The sequence below is a fragment of the Hypomesus transpacificus genome, chromosome 14 (assembly GCF_021917145.1).
Source record: "Hypomesus transpacificus isolate Combined female chromosome 14, fHypTra1, whole genome shotgun sequence".
Lineage (NCBI taxonomy): Eukaryota > Metazoa > Chordata > Actinopteri > Osmeriformes > Osmeridae > Hypomesus > Hypomesus transpacificus.
Genome location: NC_061073.1, coordinates 10095090 through 10112625, shown reverse-complemented (window position 1 = coordinate 10112625; position 17536 = coordinate 10095090). Strand labels below are relative to the sequence as shown.

At 47.5% G+C, this 17536-nt stretch overlaps 1 protein-coding gene and 1 long non-coding RNA gene across 2 annotated transcripts in view; one reads left to right on the top strand and one right to left on the bottom strand.

Moving 5' to 3' along the window:
• Nucleotides 1-17536, bottom strand: part of cacna2d4b (calcium channel, voltage-dependent, alpha 2/delta subunit 4b) — a 43757-nt gene that overhangs the window by 20061 nt on the left and 6160 nt on the right. Inside the window, exons 3-26 of the mRNA XM_047034267.1 lie at nt 14918-15034; nt 14537-14596; nt 14225-14387; nt 13453-13584; nt 13248-13308; nt 12435-12585; nt 12224-12298; nt 11441-11530; nt 10761-10874; nt 9995-10073; nt 9669-9802; nt 9429-9446; nt 9008-9085; nt 8465-8545; nt 8277-8351; nt 7484-7570; nt 7261-7394; nt 6701-6768; nt 5118-5163; nt 4761-4858; nt 4009-4102; nt 3644-3736; nt 3290-3420; nt 2426-2497 (exon numbers count right to left, since the gene is read on the bottom strand). Coding sequence (XP_046890223.1) covers nt 2426-2497; nt 3290-3420; nt 3644-3736; nt 4009-4102; nt 4761-4858; nt 5118-5163; nt 6701-6768; nt 7261-7394; nt 7484-7570; nt 8277-8351; nt 8465-8545; nt 9008-9085; nt 9429-9446; nt 9669-9802; nt 9995-10073; nt 10761-10874; nt 11441-11530; nt 12224-12298; nt 12435-12585; nt 13248-13308; nt 13453-13584; nt 14225-14387; nt 14537-14596; nt 14918-15034 — 2251 coding nt within the window. The remainder of the gene's footprint in view (nt 1-2425; nt 2498-3289; nt 3421-3643; nt 3737-4008; nt 4103-4760; nt 4859-5117; nt 5164-6700; nt 6769-7260; nt 7395-7483; nt 7571-8276; nt 8352-8464; nt 8546-9007; nt 9086-9428; nt 9447-9668; nt 9803-9994; nt 10074-10760; nt 10875-11440; nt 11531-12223; nt 12299-12434; nt 12586-13247; nt 13309-13452; nt 13585-14224; nt 14388-14536; nt 14597-14917; nt 15035-17536) is intronic.
• On the top strand, nt 747-1614 carry LOC124476863. The gene is made up of 2 exons (XR_006957064.1): nt 747-780; nt 1070-1614. It is a non-coding gene; the product is annotated as an uncharacterized LOC124476863 (long non-coding RNA).

Genomic DNA, 17536 nt, shown 5'->3' with positions numbered 1-17536 from the left:
AGCAGGGGAGAAGGTGTGTTATCACATGCAGATGGGACAGTGCAGCAGGGGAGAAGGTGTGTTTTCACATGCAGATGGGACAGTGCAGCAGGGGAGAAGGTGTGTTATCACATGCAGATGGGACAGTTTAGCAGGGGAGAAGGTGTGTTATCACATGCAGATGGGACAGGAAGGTGTGTTATCACATGCAGATGGGACAGTGCAGCAGGGGAGAAGGTGTGTTTTCACATGCAGATGGGACAGTGCAGCAGGGGAGAAGGTGTGTTATCACATGCAGATGGGACAGTTTAGCAGGGGAGAAGGTGTGTTATCACATGCAGATGGGACAGGAAAGTGTGTTATCACATGCAGATGGGACAGTGCAGCAGGGGAGAAGGTGTGTTTTCACATGCAGATGGGACAGTGCAGCAGGGGAGAAGGTGTGTTATCACATGCAGATGGGACAGTTTAGCAGGGGAGAAGGTGTGTTATCACATGCAGATGGGACAGGAAGGTGTGTTATCACATGCAGATGGGACAGTGCAGCAGGGGAGAAGGTGTGTTATCACATGCAGATGGGACAGTGCAGCAGGGGAGAAGGTGTGTTTTCACATGCAGATGGGACAGTGCAGCAGGGGAGAAGGTGTGTTATCACATGCAGATGTGACAGTGCAGCAGGGGAGAAGGTGTGTTATCACATGCAGATGGGACAGTGCAGCAGGGGAGAAGGTGTGTTATCACATGCAGATGGGACAGTGCAGCAGGGGAGAAGGTGTGTTATCACATGCAGCAGGGGAGAAGGTGTGTTATCACATGCAGATGGGACAGTGCAGCAGGGGAGAAGGTGTGCTATCACATGCAGATGGGACAGTGCAGCAGGGGAGAAGGTGTGTTATCACATGCAGATGGGACAGTGCAGCAGGGGAGAAGGTGTGTTTTCACATGCAGATGGGACAGTGCAGCAGGGGAGAAGGTGTGTTATCACATGCAGATGGGACAGGAAGGTGTGTTATCACATGCAGATGGGACAGTTTAGCAGGGGAGAAGGTGTGTTTTCACATGCAAATGGGACAGTGCAGCAGGAGAGAAGGTGTGTTATCACATGCAGATGGGACAGTGCAGCAGGGGAGAAGGTGTGTTATCACATGCAGATGGGACAGGAAGGTGTGTTATCACATGCGGATGGGACAGGAAGGTGTGTTATCACATGCAGATGGGACAGGAAGGTGTGTTGTCACATGCAGATGGGACAGGAAGGTGTGTTATCACATGCAGATGGGACAGGAAGGTGTGTTATCACATGCAGATGGGACAGCTGAATGTCATTTTCTTAGTAAAACGTGGAGGTGGACACATTTGCCGTTTTCAAAAAGTATCTGGAAGTGTCCCGTGTATGATGAAACCTACACCCCTGCAGTATAGCAGCAAAGCATCAACACAATAGATTCTCCCCAAATTATATTCTTTTAAGAACTAATTTCTCTTTTCTGAACGGTGTGCAGGTTAATTCTTTGTGTTTTCTCAATGCACATGCATTACAAGCACTTTGTTTTTGCAGCCGCATCAATAAAGGTTTGGAACTGTCATTGGAGTGCTGTTAACCGTGCAGAAAACAATAAACTATTTATTTCTCTAGACTGTGTCCTGTCATGAGAGCTTCCATCCAGCTTGATCAGATGTGATCCAGCCTGTTGCAGCCCAGACCTGACAGGGGCAGAGACATGCTTCATGGTTCAGCCCACAACTCAACTTCTTTAGTCATGTAAATATCAACACAGCTCACAACATCAGGTGAGAAAACCTTCAGATGAGAATTCCACCAGAGCCTCAGCACAGCCGAGTCAAGCTCTAACACGTTTCAAAACACCCAACAAATGACGCTGCTACGTTAATATGATAAACCAGCCTGCCTCAGCCCTGGTCCTCATGTTGCCCTGCTCCAACACACCTGATGAATGAGTCGTTATCAAACTTCTACTGGAGCGGGGAAACACCTCGAACATGCAGGGCAGTGGGTCCTGAGGACCAGGGCTGAGGGAGGTGAACATGCAGGGCAGTGGGTCCTGAGGACCAGGGCTGAGGGAGGTGAACATGCAGGGCAGTGGGTCCTGAGGACCAGGGCTGAGGGAGGTGAACATGCAGGGCAGTGGGTCCTGAGGACCAGGGCTGAGGGAGGTGAACATGCAGGGCAGTGGGTCCTGAGGACCAGGGCTGAGGGAGGTGAACATGCAGGGCAGTGGGTCCTGAGGACCAGGGCTGAGGGAGGTGAACATGCAGGGCAGTGGGTCCTGAGGACCAGGGCTGAGGGAGGTGAACATGCAGGGCAGTGGGTCCTGAGGACCAGGACTGAGGGAGGTGAACATGCAGGGCAGTGGGTCCTGAGGACCAGGGCTGAGGGAGGTGAACACAAACTTTTCCTACGTTGAACCAGCTACAGAGATCTCACCTCCAGCCATGGCGGTCTTGCCTTTAGAAGACACAGTTACTGCGGTAACAGCAACAACAAACTTCCCGCCCCCTGTATGAACAAAACAAAACAACACTTACTAAATTAATCATCATCGCTCATGCTGAATTTGACCCAAACACATGATGTCCTTCGTCAGTGGACAGTTAGAGGGAGACAGTGTGAGAGAGGCAGTGTGAGGGGGGCAGTGTGAGGGGGGCAGAGTGATGGAGGCAGTGTGAGGGAGGCAGTGTGAGGGAGGCAGTGTGAGGGAGGCAGTGTGAGGGAGGCAGAGCGAGGGGGCAGAGTGAGGGAGGCAGTGTGAGAGAGGCAGTGTGAGGGAGGCAGAGTGAAGGAGGCAGAGTGAGGGAGGCAGAGTGAGGGAGGCAGTGTGAGGGAGGCAGTGTGAGGGAGGCAGAGTGAGGGGGCAGAGTGAGGGAGGCAGTGTGAGAGAGGCAGTGTGAGGGAGGCAGAGTGAAGGAGGCAGAGTGAGGGAGGCAGAGTGAGGGAGGCAGTGTGAGGGAGGCAGTGCGAGGGAGGCAGAGTGAGGGAGGCAGAGTGAGGGAGGCAGAGTGAGGGGGGCAGAGTGAGGGAGGCAGTGCGAGGGAGGCAGAGTGAGGGAGGCAGAGTGAGGGAGGCAGAGTGAGGGAGGCAGTGTGAGGGAGGCAGTGTGAGGGAGGCAGTGCGAGGGGAGGCAGTGCGAGGGGGGGCAGAGTGAGGGAGGCAAAGTGAGAGAGGCAGTGTGAGGGAGGCAGAGTGAGGGAGGCAGTGTGAGAGAGGCAGTGTGAGGGAGGCAGTGTGAGGGGAGGCAGAGTGAGGGAGGCAGAGTGAGGGAGGCAAGGTGAGGGAGGCAGAGTGAGGAACCTTTGCTGTTCTCCTCCATGGGGACGTAGTAGTAGAACTGGCCTGGCCGGTTCTCCACAGCCAGCCGGTACCAGAGGGGGAAGTGGTCCAGAGTGAACAGGTTGGCCTTGTCAACCGGAGTCAGGAACTTCCTGTTGGAGGAAAACATGAGAAACTGGAGGCTAGAAGAAGCTGAGGAGAGATGAAGAGAGATATGAGGAGAGATGAAGAGAGATATGAGGAGAGATGGAGTGAGATATGAGGAGAGATGAAGAGAGATTTGAGGAGAGATGGAGAGAGATATGAGGAGAGATGGAGAGAGATGTGAGGACAGATGAAGAGAGGAGATGAGTAGGTCAGTGCTGTGTGACTCACTTGGCCACCCTGGTCTCCACCCCGGCGTATCTGACGACCCTGAGAACACCAGAGCGGGTCCCCAGGAAGGCTGCCTCCACCCCTGGCTCCACCCTGCACACACACGGAGAGAACACCTTACTAACCGCACTCCAGCCTGCACACAAACAGCTGCTTTTTACTGAGAGAAATCTCTTCATCAAGGGAGATCCGTTTAACCAAAGCAAAGGGGAACAAACACAAAAACACAGTGCATTAAAAAACACAAAAATCCTTTTTTGATATTTTGATATTTTTTGATATTTTGACTGCATCAGTCATGAAAACTTGTCTTTATCTACAGTTCATCCTCCAGGCATACGACCCGCTCAAAGGTGATTGGTTACCCGTTAGGATCAAGCAGCAGTGCTGTCCAATAAGCTTCCATGGGCGCCGTTACCACGGCATCGAAGAGAGTCTGCTGCAGAAGCAACTCGTCACCTAGGAGACAGGAAGTCAGAAGAGGTCGTCCAATCAGGAAGTGAATACAACATATTCACGTGTCTCAATGTGTATACAGTGTGTGTGTGTATTAACTTGTACATTGACGAGTATATTCATGTATATTAATGTTTTAATGCATATATTTATGTGTATAATAATGTGTATGTGTATTCATTTGTATAGTTATGTGTCTATGTGTGTATATTCAAGTTTATATGAAATATGTGTATATTCATGTGTATATTAATGAGTATATGTGTATAGTAATAGCTGTGTACTGCATGTGTATATCAATAGCTGTGTATGTGTATAGTAATAGCTGTATATGTGTATAGTAATAGCTGTGTATGTGTATAGTAATAGCTGTGTATGTGTATAGTAATAGCTGTATATGTGTATAGTAATAGCTGTGTATGTGTATAGTAATAGCTGTGTATGTGTACTAGCTGTGTATAGTAATAGCTGTGTATAGTAATAGCTGTGTATAGTAATAGCTGTGTATGTGTATAGTAATAGCTGTGTATGGTAATAGCTGTGTATAGTATTAGCTGTGTATAGTAATAGCTGTGTATGTGTATAGTAATAGCTGTGTATGTGTATAGTAATAGCTGTGTATGTGTACTAGCTGTGCACTGTATGTGAGGATGCTGCTTACACTCCAGGTCAGGCTCCTTGCCCTGCAGGTAGCGGATGACGGCCTGCAGCTGGGAGTATTTACGGTGATGAGGGTCGATGTCTGTCTCACAGTACGTCCTGTGGAGGGGCAGAGTTACAGGAACTTGCTGTACCTCAACTCTCTGTGTTCCTCTGCAGGCCAGCAGGCCTGTTCACGGGAGGACTGGGGGGGGAAGGGGGCTGGGGGGGGAGGAAGGGGGCTGAGGGGGGAGGACGGGGGCTGGGGGGGAGGACGGGGGCTGAGGGGGGAGGACGGGGGCTGGGGGGGAGGACGGGGGCTGGGGGGGAGGACGGGGGCTGAGGGGGGAGGAAGGGGGCTGATGCTTTCTGGACTCACCACTCTGCAGCGATGCTCAGGTCAGGGGAGGTGAGGTCATGCAGTCCTGAGGGGAGAGGATGGCCTCCGTGAGATCACCAGCATTTTATGTTTTATTCACATAGCAGACATAACTGTGTCGGTGATCAGAGTTGAGGAGCGGTCTGTGTTTCAGGTCTGACTACTGTAGGGCTGTTTTGGCAGCCCCTTTGTCACTGGCCACCCAGACACTCGTCTGGGACAGTTGTTGATTTGCATGAATGCTAAAATGACCATCACACCTTAATGACACACCTCTGGAGAGGTTGTCTCAACAGTTGAAGAGGAAGGTGGACAGAGGAAGACTCTGAAATTATCATTAAAAGTTGTGTTCTTGAAAATAAGGTTCTAAACAGCTTTTAATGTCATGTTTGATATGCTTTTGTTTCTTATTTTATGTATTACATGCTTGTAATAATTGTAATACTGTAACATGTACATGTACAGGGTTTACAGAGTTTGTGCCTACAGCAGACCAACATGTGTTTAACATATTCCCCTGTCTTGCAAGGGAACCACTTGGTCTACTGTAGCCTTGATTAATGATCCAATTTGAATTTGTATGCGTTTAGACTACTTTTCAGTCATGTGACCGGTGTCCCCATTTTAGTCAGGTTTGGGTGTATATAGGAAGAAGTGTTACCAATCACTTCGAGTTCTGTTTACGATACAGCTCCGGTGCGTTAGGCGCCTAGTCTTCATTGTGACATACCTTTGTTAACCATTGCTCTGAAGGTATGTTTTGTATTTGATGATATTTCATTATCATTGTATTGATTATCTTACTATTTAGATAATAAACTATTATTGTGCATTTTGACGTTACTTGTTCTCTTTGAAACGTATCTATCAGGCTATGGCGGTGAAAACTTAGATCTAGTCTGGTTGATGCGGCTAACTGATTATAAACATAGACTTTTGGGTAGGTTTTAACTTAAGGCCTCTGAGTCACTTACAGTGGATCTCCACGCTCCGAAGGAATTTACCGGGGCCTCTGAGTGATCGATTACGTATCCTACTAGGTCTACTATGGTTAAATCTATATTATAGTAGAGATAAACGACTGTTTAGTGAACATGCATACTTTAGGGTCGGTGCTCTGATCAAGCAGACGATTTTTACCTACGTCAGAGTTTCATGTAATTAACTGTTTAGCGCTCGAGGTTACAGGTAACGCACTTGTGCACGTGTCTTAAATTGGAGTCAGATATTAACGAGTCCCTTATCTCGCTGAGAATCTAACCTAAGGTGAATTGTGGTTCCCAAGCCAGGGACGAACACCAAGCGTCTCTGGCCTTTCGATTCACCGACTACACTACGCGAGACAAGATGCCCAGGTCTGAGCCAGGCTGCCAGGTGAGTGAAGGAGAGGAGACACACAGATAAGATGGGTTTTCTGTCCTGGTGGGGCCCATTCAAACACCCCCTGAAAAAAGCATTTGAAGTTCTTCAAAAGAGCCCCACAAGGTCACGTTTTTCAAGTTTCACTAGACTTATGAGGACGTATGGTATGTTAAACAACACTACCAAGCACACACACTCCACACACACACACACACACTTACCCTCCTCTACGGACACATTCCCTAGGACCATCAGCTGGCCGTGGCCTTGGGTCAACACCATACCGAAGCTGGGAGACAGAGAGGAGGAATAAGCTAAACTAAAGATACATGAGAGATTTTCACAGATGAATAGATCCCAGGTGCTGTATTCATTTAAGAACAGGATGTCAGAGAGACTCAGAGTGGAGACGTGTATGCACATGGAGCGACTTCTGTCCAAGCTTTTAAAAAGCTATTGAAGACTCTGCTATTCAAGTAGGCTTTTAGTTAGTCAATGGGTTTTTATGGTTGTTTGTCATGTTTTCTATTTAAAATGTTCTTGTATCTTAAGTTGTGGTGTTGTATTGTATTTTGTTCTGAAGCACTTTGTGATTTTTATCTGTGAGAGGTGCTATACTAATAAACTTTACTTACTTACTTACATGTAAACACACGCCAGTAAATGAGAAATTAGATTTATAACCCACACTGGGGTTTAGATTAGCTACAACAGGATTCCTATTGTTCACATACAGTCCATGAACGAGGAGATATAAGGTGTTGTGAGTTTTGACTGTTACCTGAAAGGAGTCTCATCAATGTTGGTGTAGAAATAATCGTTGATTAAGAACAAAGGTCTCTTCTCTTTATCTACCGACGCCCTGATGTTTAGAGTGAGGCTTCCCATCTCCCCCTTCACCATGGCTGTCCTCAACTGGAGAGAACACACACACACACGTGTTATGTCTGGGCCCACACGTGTCTGAGCTGTGCTGAGAGGGGTGTGTGTGTGTGTTGACTCACGGTCTCCTGCGTATCCTCCCACTCCACCTCCGCCAGGTCCACACTGTTGTAGTTGGGTTTGGGCTTCAGTGTCTTCCCATCTTTATACTGGAGGACAGAGCCAAGGACCAGGGAGGAGACAAGGAGCAGGGAGGAGACAAGGAGCAGGGAGGAGACAAGGAGCAGGGAGGAGACAAGGAGCAGGGAGGAGCCAAGGAGCAGGGAGGAGCCAAGGAGCAGGGAGGAGCCAAGGAGCAGGGAGGAGACAAGGAGCAGGGAGGAGACAAGGAGACAAGGAGCAGGGAGGAGACAAGGAGCAGGGAGGAGACAAGGAGACAAGGAGCAGGGAGGAGACAAGGAGCAGGGAGGAGACAAGGAGCAGGGAGGAGACAAGGAGCAGGGAGGAGACAAGGAGCAGGGAGGAGACAAGGAGACAAGGAGCAGGGAGGAGACAAGGAGCAGGGAGGAGGAGACAAGGAGCAGGGAGGAGGGAGGAGACGAGAAGAGCAGGGAGGAGCAGAGAGGAGACAAGAGGAATGGAGGATAGAAGGACAAGCTACATGAGATACACAAAGACACTAAAGGATCAAAACAAGAAAGGCTCATCTGTCTGTTTCCAGAGGGACTCAGAGAGACAAAAGTCATAGAGACTGCAACTTGATCAGAATAATATGAAAATAATGGGTTCATTTGGCAGACACTTCATCTAAAGCAACATGAAAGGTAGGAAGGGGGATTTGAACTTGCAACCTCTTGATGTGCAGTCAAATGCTCTCTAACCCTAACCCTAAGCAGAGAAAGAAACTTGAATCACCAGAGGTCGAAGGTCAGGGTGGGCCAGGATGTAGCCATTGTTGGTGACCAGGAAGGCGTAACCATGGGGACCCAGCTGATAGGCAGAAACACAGAATCATCCAGGATTAAAGGATTCAATATGAAAAAAAGATCAAACAAATTGAAGTCAAACTATTGTTTTCTTCATGAAGCCACCGTCAGACTGACCATGTATCTGGGCGCCAGCTTCATCACCTCCAGCAGGGGGATGTCCGACCCCACCACGCCCAGCAGGATCCCGTGGGACAGCTGGGGACACGTCACACAACACCAGGTCACCAGGACGACACGTCACACAACACCAGGTCACCAAGACGACACGTCACACAACACCAGGTCACCAAGACGACACATCACACAACACCAGGTCACCAGGACGACACGTCACACAACACCAGGTCACCAAGATGACACGCTTTTTATGGTGAGCAAAATTTGAAGAAATTCAACTGATTGACCACCACCCTGACTTTATTGATGCACCAGATAGGTGTTGGGTGGTGTTATTCTGTTTAAGTTACAGTAAACCCACACAGCTCCAGAGCTGTAGAAGGTGTACTTGAGTACACCTCGTTCAGGAGTGATGACCAAACCATGACTGCAGCAGCACCATAACACCAACCGTCTTTCACCTCAAAAACAGGACCAATGAACTCTTTTCCAGTGATGGTTGTCAGTGTCTGTGCTCCTCGTCTGTGGGGATCTACTTACAGTCTCCTTCTTCTTGCTGAAGACAGGCATGGCCACAGAGGTCATGAGCAGCAGACTCTGAGCCTTGGTCTTGAAGAGCTGAGGGCGAGAGAGGGTCGTTACCATCACGGCCTCTCCAACATCCTCCCTGCATCAAGCTGCATTAAGCTCCAACATCAGCACGTAAGACAGCATGATCAGCCCACTACTGGTTCCTGCAGTTCAGACTCCCTCCAGGAGAGGGGGCTTGAGAACTAGGGACGTCTATGAAGGTTCTGAGGGGAGACTCAAACTTCAGCTACTAGGAGAGGAGAGAAAGCTGTTTTTGTTCTTCACCACACAGGGGGTATGCAGTAACTGTACTCTGTTCATAGCTTGGGTGTCACCAGTGCCTACAGCTGATCTATTGCTGATCTATTGACCAGACTAGCCTAGGTTTTACCTCCATGGTATTGGGAAGCTGTCAATGGGTCCATACGAGGTCCATGGAGCCGTGAGACAACAAGAAGCAGTCGCAACAGACCAATGAGTGACAGGGATGACATGACACTCAGGAAAAACACAAAGTACTAGACAAGGTGGGTCATGTGGAATGTAGAGTGAGGTATGAGCTGGCGTGTTGCTGATGAAGAGACCCTAGTGGAAGGTGATGAGCTGTGAGGACCACAGATGGTCATCTCACCACTGTGTCCATGTAGGCCTCAGTCCAGATGATGTCATGGTCGTGGTTGATGACCATGGGCCGGCTCAGAACATGCAGGTACTCCATGACGTTCTCCTGGACGTCTGCCAGCGTGGAGACGTGTGTGTAGTAACCTGCTCACACACACACACACACACACACACACACACACACATGCAGGTACACACACACACACACACAGTTTTCTTAGACATCTGAGGCCACACAATATGCCCTCCTGGATCGTTTCAAGCTCTCCACTATTATCAGTGAACTCTAACTCCCACACCAACACTTCTTATCTGGGAGCTTTTGAACCCACACACCTTTGTTGTTACAGGCTATCCACTTGGTGTTGTCAGCAAACGTCATCTCTCTGCCGATGAGGTAGGTGAAGACCCTCACCTGAGCACAGACACAGGTGAGCTCTCATGAGGACACGTACAGCCCAAGACATGGGGCCCACAGCAAGCCACAGAAGACTAACTGAATCACGGTAACACTGAACTGGTCTGTTCTGACAGAGATGCTGTCACAACACAACACACCAAGAGGAGAGAGTGGAGAGAGCAGGGAGGAGAGAGAGCAGGGTGGAGAGAGAGCAGGGTGGAAAGAGAGCAGGGTGGAGAGAGAGCAGGATGGAGAGAGAGCAGGGTGGAGAGAGAGCAGGGTGGAGAGAGAGCAGGGTGGAGAGAGAGCAGGGGGGAGAGAGAGCAGGGTGTAGAGAGAGCAGGGTGGAGAGAGAGCAGGGTGGAGAGAGAGCAGGGTGGAGAGAGAGCAGGGTGGAGAGAGAGCAGGGTGGAGAGAGCAGGATGGAGAGAGAGCAGGGTGGAGAGAGCAGGGTGGAGAGAGAGCAGGGTGGAGAGAGAGCAGGGTGGAGAGAGAGCAGGGAGGAGAGAGAGCAGGGGGGAGAGAGAGCAGGGTGGAGAGAGAGCAGGGTGGAGAGAGAGCAGGGTGGAGAGAGAGCAGGGTGGAGAGAGCAGGGTGGAGAGAGAGCAGGGAGGAGAGAGAGCAGGGGGGAGAGAGAGCAGGGTGGAGAGAGAGCAGGGTGGAGAGAGAGCAGGGTAGAGAGAGCAGGCAGCTCTAGCCTACCCTGCGATCTGGCCAGTTGAACTCCTCGAACACGGACTGGAAGTCCTCCATGGCTCCGTCTGTGATCAGCATGATGGCCTGGTTACACAGGCTGCCCTGGCCCTTGGTAGAGGCCTGCAGGAAGCGACATCACGCAGGGTGTGATACCCACTCCACATGGTACTGCCCACGTGGGACAGTGTGGGATGCTGTGTGTGTGTGTCGGTGTGTGAGGTGGAGAGTAGGGGGCCTGTTGGTGTGTGAGTGTGTGTGTGTTGGTGTGTGAGGTGGAGAGGAGGGGGCCTGTTGGTGTGTGAGTGTGTGTGTGTCGGTGTGTGAGGTGGAGAGGAGGGGGCCTGTTGGTGTGTCAGTGCATGTGGGAACATATTTGATCAGGGGGGTGCTGGGGGGGGGTGGCGGGGGGGTACTGGGGAGGGTGCTGGGGGGGTGCTGGGGGGGTTTAATGTTGCAGGGCGGTGTCGCGTTGGTGGGTTTTCAGGTCCTCGTCATTTAAATTCTCGCGCTGTCAGCAGGGGGCGCTGGGGGGTTGATGTGTGAGTGCGTGCGTGTTGGTATGTGTGCTAGAGGAGGAGGGAGCGTGTTGGTGTGTGAGTGCGTGTGTGTTTATGTGTGAGTGTTTATGTGAGAGTGCGTGTGTGTACTGGTGTGTGTGTGGAGGAGGAGGGAGCGTAGAGACAAACCTCGTTGAGGATTTTGAAGGCTTCCTTCATGGCCACCTTGATCTTGGCCTCTCCTTTCACATGCAGCTCATCCACAAGAACCTTGAAGTGCTTCACACAGGACAGAGAAGAGGACACTTGGAGAGGGAACACTATTCGTACGCACTTCACATGGACATGCAGTAGAACAGCAAGAATGAAGGACCATGGACAGGAGATGAACAGGACACCCACACTAACTTAGACACCACAGGACAGACCCAAACAGGTGACAGTCCCCTGGCACATCGATTCCCACAGAACACTTCTAGAAGCGTCTTGGTGTTTGTGGTTAGTTAATCTAAGCTGAGCAGATAATTGCTTTTGGGCTTCTTTCCAAGACCTCCTAACTAAGATCAGGGAAGCCGATAGGCAGGTTAACCTCAGACAGACACACACAGAGGAAACTCGCCTCACGTAACCTGCAGCTGAACACACACACTGAGGTAGGCCCACTGAGACTAGACACAAACATACACATATACACACAGACACACACACACAAAGGTTCAGAGGAAAAGCCCACAGTGACCTAGCCTGATCTTCAGGATGGACTGTTTAAGGAACTAGGTCAGAACCACGTTGAGCCGACTTTGCTACCCTCAGCATCAGCATGTGCCCCTCCCTCCCTTTCCTAGCCGGGCGTGGAGGGACAGCCAACAGAGTGACTCCAGAGCAAGCAGAAGACGCCTCGGTCTTATAGGGAAGTTAGCCCACTTGTGGCCCCATTAGACTTAGCTTGACTGAAGCAGATAATGGACTTACCTCGCGGTTGTCCAAGTCAGCCTGAACCAGAGTGCCTCTGAAACAAGGCTCCACATAGCGAACGTAGTCTGTGTACTGTGGGAGACAGGGAATATCTTGTTTTACTGATTTTTTATTACTGTAAAAATGACCACTTATGAAGGTTAACTGTAAGGATTATTAGAAACGTGCATGGCGGTGGGGACTACAAAGTGGGACTAGATGATCTCACGGCTATGACGTTGACAAAGTCGTTCTCTCCCAACGTGTCCAGGATGGTGTTGATCGTGTGTTTGGCAATTGTCATCTTCAACCCTTTCATACTTCCACTGATGTCAACCAGGATTATGATGTCTTTTGGTGAAGTTGCAGCTTGAATGTACCTTAGAGATCGAAAGACACAGGACATGTAAAGCACCGTAATGTGACAACAACCAACAACAGTGATCTGTATTAGCACACAAATGGCCTCTCCATACTGTACGTATTATTTTTAAGAGCATAAACTCTCCCATATGGTGCCCAAGAGGCCCACACCGACCTGGCTATTGAGCCATTAGTCACTTAAGCAGCAGCTTAAAGACTTCCATGTGGATGAGGCTCTTGCTGCCTCTGCGTTGGCTGTCTGTTGCTGCGCTCTGCCTGGTAGGCTTTTGGGTGCTATCCATGTGTCTAATCTGTTTATTGTAGCCAGGGCCAGCTGAGGCCCTGCTAACGACCTGAATACAGAGAGGACAGGCGGCAGGTAGCTGAGGTCAGACGTGTAGGGAGCTGCCAGCTTTAGTGAGACATGGGTACTGACGATGGGAAAGCCCAGGGCCTCACCTCACTAACAATGGTGTTGCTATACTGTATTCAAGAAATGTGGGAAAAACGAACCCCCCCAAAAAGATGCTGCAACTATCAAACACTCTTGATTAAAATGTTGTGATTTCAACTCCCATCCACATGGTCCTCTACCACCAAACAACTCTTGGAATGAACACTTTGACCTCGTGTTAGTCTAGCGTTACTGTCTTTACTAGCGGTTTTGACTTTATCTTACCAGTTACGGTTCCTGCAATCAAAGGCTGCTACACCATTGGCATCTGGTGTCCACTTGATACCTGAAAGAATCACATGTAACATATTACGATTAGTAATTTCTGTATCGTTATAAGGATGCCAAGCACTATTTGTTTCATTAGCATTGAAGTTCGGGCTTTCACTAGTATTTTGCTAGATTATTCATCTGAAATATAATCCTTTACCAGGGTAAATTCTGAAAAATCCTGAAGAGCTGCCAAAGTACTGCCAGGTGAGTGTCGGATCCTTCTGGAAGTTGCTGATGAAGATGTCGTTTAGAGCTTCTGACATGTAGATTCCATTGAGAATGTTGGGATCTTCAAACAAGAGAAACCCCGCCGCAGAAATATGAGACAAACCATCATTTTCGTTGTTGAAATTGTATAAATAAGAGAATTCTGTGTAGTCCCCCTAAAGTGAAAACAAAAGTCTAATGTTTTTTCTTATATTGATGTCCCCTAAAATGCCTAGTAAGACTAGGTAACACTTAGAATAGTGGTCCGTTGTTAACAAGTAGTTGTGCAGGAAGGATAAACTGGTTTCCACAAAGAACCACGAAGGCACAAGCTTCTGAAATGTTATGACCACGTTAAGAGAGAGAAAAAAAACAATTGTTCACTTTTTAGACATGTTACTTTTGTGATCAGTAATTAATTGGTTATTCTTTCTTAATTGGTCATAGTTCACAAGTAGCCTAGTTCTCAATGAGGATATTAATTTAGTAATAATCAAATACCTAACGAAACTACCTTTGTACAAAATTTGCGATTACTTACTGCTTAGTTAATCTTGGTTCCATATTAGTTAATAGTATTAAATTCAGTGTTAATATAGAACTACCTATTACTTCCTGCATAGCTACTCATTAACAACGGACCACTATTCTAAAGTTTTACGGTGAAATGTATAAACATAAGGGATGTCACATGTTGGAGTTCGACTGTTAGTTCCACCCACCTTTGTTGTAGACATTGGTGGGCACCTGCACGTCGCTCTGCAGCGTGTTGACAGGCAGTTTGTTGAAATGCTTGTTTTCCTCCAGAGGAAACTCCCCTCCCAGCGGTATAAAGTTCCCCTCATCGTCCATCGTGTTAATCAGCATGGAGTTGTAGTAGTCAAACTGCAGGAGGAAAACACAGTATGTCACAATGCTGCATTCGAGAAACTGGCTCATTTACTGTAATATTCAAATGTTTCTTTACATGGCTTCTTTACAGCCTTGCTCCTGATGTGTACAGAGTATGTATACAGGTGCCTGCGGCGACAAACCTGTAATGTTGCGTTGAATTCGTGGTACAAATCTGCGTCTTCAGCCGACTCTGCCAACCTCTGAGGAAACAAACACACATGGAAGATTTAGGCTACATTTAGAAGAAAACGGTAAATATCAAACTGAAATATGTACAGTATTGTGCAAAAAGTATTTGGCAGAAAAAAAGTTTTAAGTAAAAGTAAAGAAAAAAAAAATCATTATTTATTCAAGCTAAATTGCTTGAATAAATAATGAAATGATTTATTTCATTGTTTGATGATTAAAACATCGTTCTCTCAACATTGTACTTGTATACTGCTGCACCAATTTTAAAGACAATACCCAAGTAAAAAATCTTCACAGCACTGTACTGCAAAAAAAAATGTTTCATCAGTCACCTTGACTGACTTCATCTTGCGTCCCAACATGGCCTCCATATCATCTGATATATCCTTCACCAGTTCCCTGCCGTCCAACTCCACTATCTTAACGATGGGCTCCACATCTTTGAGTTTCTGGGGGAAGATAATACACTTTGTAAACAAAGTCAAAATCAAAAATGTTATTAAATCATCATTAAAACTTTCGTTTTGGGTTAGGTTAAATTAGTCAGGTTGGGTTAGGTACATTTGATACAGTTTCCACTGTGTCACTTGTGTCTTCATACAGGTGAACTTGTTATGCCCATCTCAATAGGTTTGGGTGTATAAAACCATTGTTTTCACTCCAGTTTGATGTAATGGACCTAATACTTGATGAGTGAAGTACATCGAAAGGGACTATAAGGCTTCTAGCTTTCCTCTTATTTGAGTTGTTAATTAGAGCAGTCACAAATCCCAATTAATCTAAGCAACCCACATTTTGGGGACTTAGGGTAAGTGGAGGTAACCTGCTTGTGGGTAAATACAGACTTGATTCCACACTGCAGATATTTTAGGAACAGGTAGGTTTATACGTAACAGAGATTTTTTAATGATATGCTTTAATCAGCGCCGGTCTCTCAGTATGATATTGAGCACTGAACTATAAAATGAGCCAAATATTAGAATGCACTGATTCTTTGACTGAACTGTTTTACTCTTCGACCTGAAATCATTTACCGGGAGCTCAGACTTATAAACAGAAGTCGAACATGGACGTGGTCATCTAAAATAAGAACTAGGCTGTCCACCAAATCCTGATGAGCAGGATGGGGGAGAGAGCTTGCTCCTCAATCTGGGCATTAATGTGATCTCGTTACTGCGTGTCTGTCGCTCAGGGCCACTGTGCCAAAGACAATCCTTACCAGCATTCACACACACACACACACACAAACACACACACACACAAACACAAACATGGGGATACCCTACAAGTTGCACAATCACCTGGCACTGTTCTCACAACTGGATGATTGTAAATCACCCAGGTGGGGGGTGGAATAGAGTGTAGGGCAGAGTGTAGGGGAGAGTGTAGGGCAGAGTGTAGGGTAGATATAGGGTAGATATAGGGTAGAGTGTAGGGTAGATATAGGGTAGAGTGTAGGGTAGAGTGTATGGCAGAGTGTAGGGTAGATATAGGGTAGATATAGGGTAGAGTGTAGGGTAGATATAGGGTAGAGTGTATGGCAGATATAGGGTAGAGTGTAGGGTAGATATAGGGTAGATATAGGGTAGAGTGTAGGGTAGATATAGGGCAGAGTGTAGGGTAGATATAGGGTAGATATAGGGTAAAGTGTAGGGTAGATATAAGGTAGAGTGTATGGCAGATATAGGGTAGAGTGTAGGGTAGATATAGGGTAGATATAGGGTAGAGTGTAGGGTAAATATAGGGCAGAGTGTAGGGTAGATATAGGGTAGATATAGGGTAGAGTGTAGGGTAGATATAGGGTAGATATAGGGTAGAGTGTATGGCAGATATAGGGTAGAGTGTAGGGTAGATATAGGGTAGAGTGTAGGGTAGAGTGTAGGGCAGAGTGTAGGGTACATATAGGGTAGATATTTTATATTGTAATTTGTCAACTTATATTTTATTTTATGCCCACTTTTATTCTATTTTAGTGCATTCCACTTATTACTGCTAGGTTTAGTATAGTTAGACCACATATTTAAATGTAAGATTCCTATATGTTTATTGTATGCACCTTCCTGCCAAAGCAAATTTCTTGTCAGTGCAAACTTTCATGGCGAATAAATCCCATTTTGATTCTGATATAGGGCAGAGTGTAGGGTAGAGTGTAGGGCAGAGTGTAGGGTAGATATAGGTAGAGTGTAGGGCAGAGTGTAGGGTAGATATAGGGTAGATATAGGTAGAGTGTAGGGCAGAGTGTAGGGTAGATAAAGGGTAGATATAGGTAGAGTGTAGGGCAGAGTGTAGGGCAGAGTGCAGGGTAGATATAGGGTGTAAGGCAGAGTGCAAGATAGATATAGGGTAAATATAGGGTAAAGTGTAGGGTAGATATAGGGTAAAGTGTAGGGTAGATATAGGGTAAAGTGTAGGGTAGATATAGGTAGAGTGTAGGGCAGAGTGTAAGGCAGAGTGCAGGATAGATATAGGGTAGAGTGTAGGGTAAATATAGGGTTAAGTGTAGGGTAGATATAAGGTAAAGTGTAGGGTAGATATAGGGCAAGTGTAGGGTAGATATAAGGTAGAGCAGCGTTCCCCAACCACCGGTCCGCGGATCGGTACCGGTCCGTAGGCCATTTGGTATGGGGCCGCAGAGAAAATAAATAACATTATTTCCTTTTAATGGATTATCAGAGTCTGAAAGACGTTTTATTCTGAAAAATGACCGGATTCTCTCCTTCTCTGCGGGCCTTTTCCCCCGAGCAAAAAAGCTCTGCAAAGACGTTTGTTTACTCATTTTTTAGCAAGTTTGTGGGCTTCCTTGAGTGGTAACTATCACACGCGTCTCTTCCGCTTGACACATGACAGGCGATAGTTACCACTTAATGAAGCCTGTGCTGGTGTTTTGGATGAAGGCTGAATATCCTGAGATCGCAACCAAGCACTTAAAACCCTGCTTCCATTTCCAACAT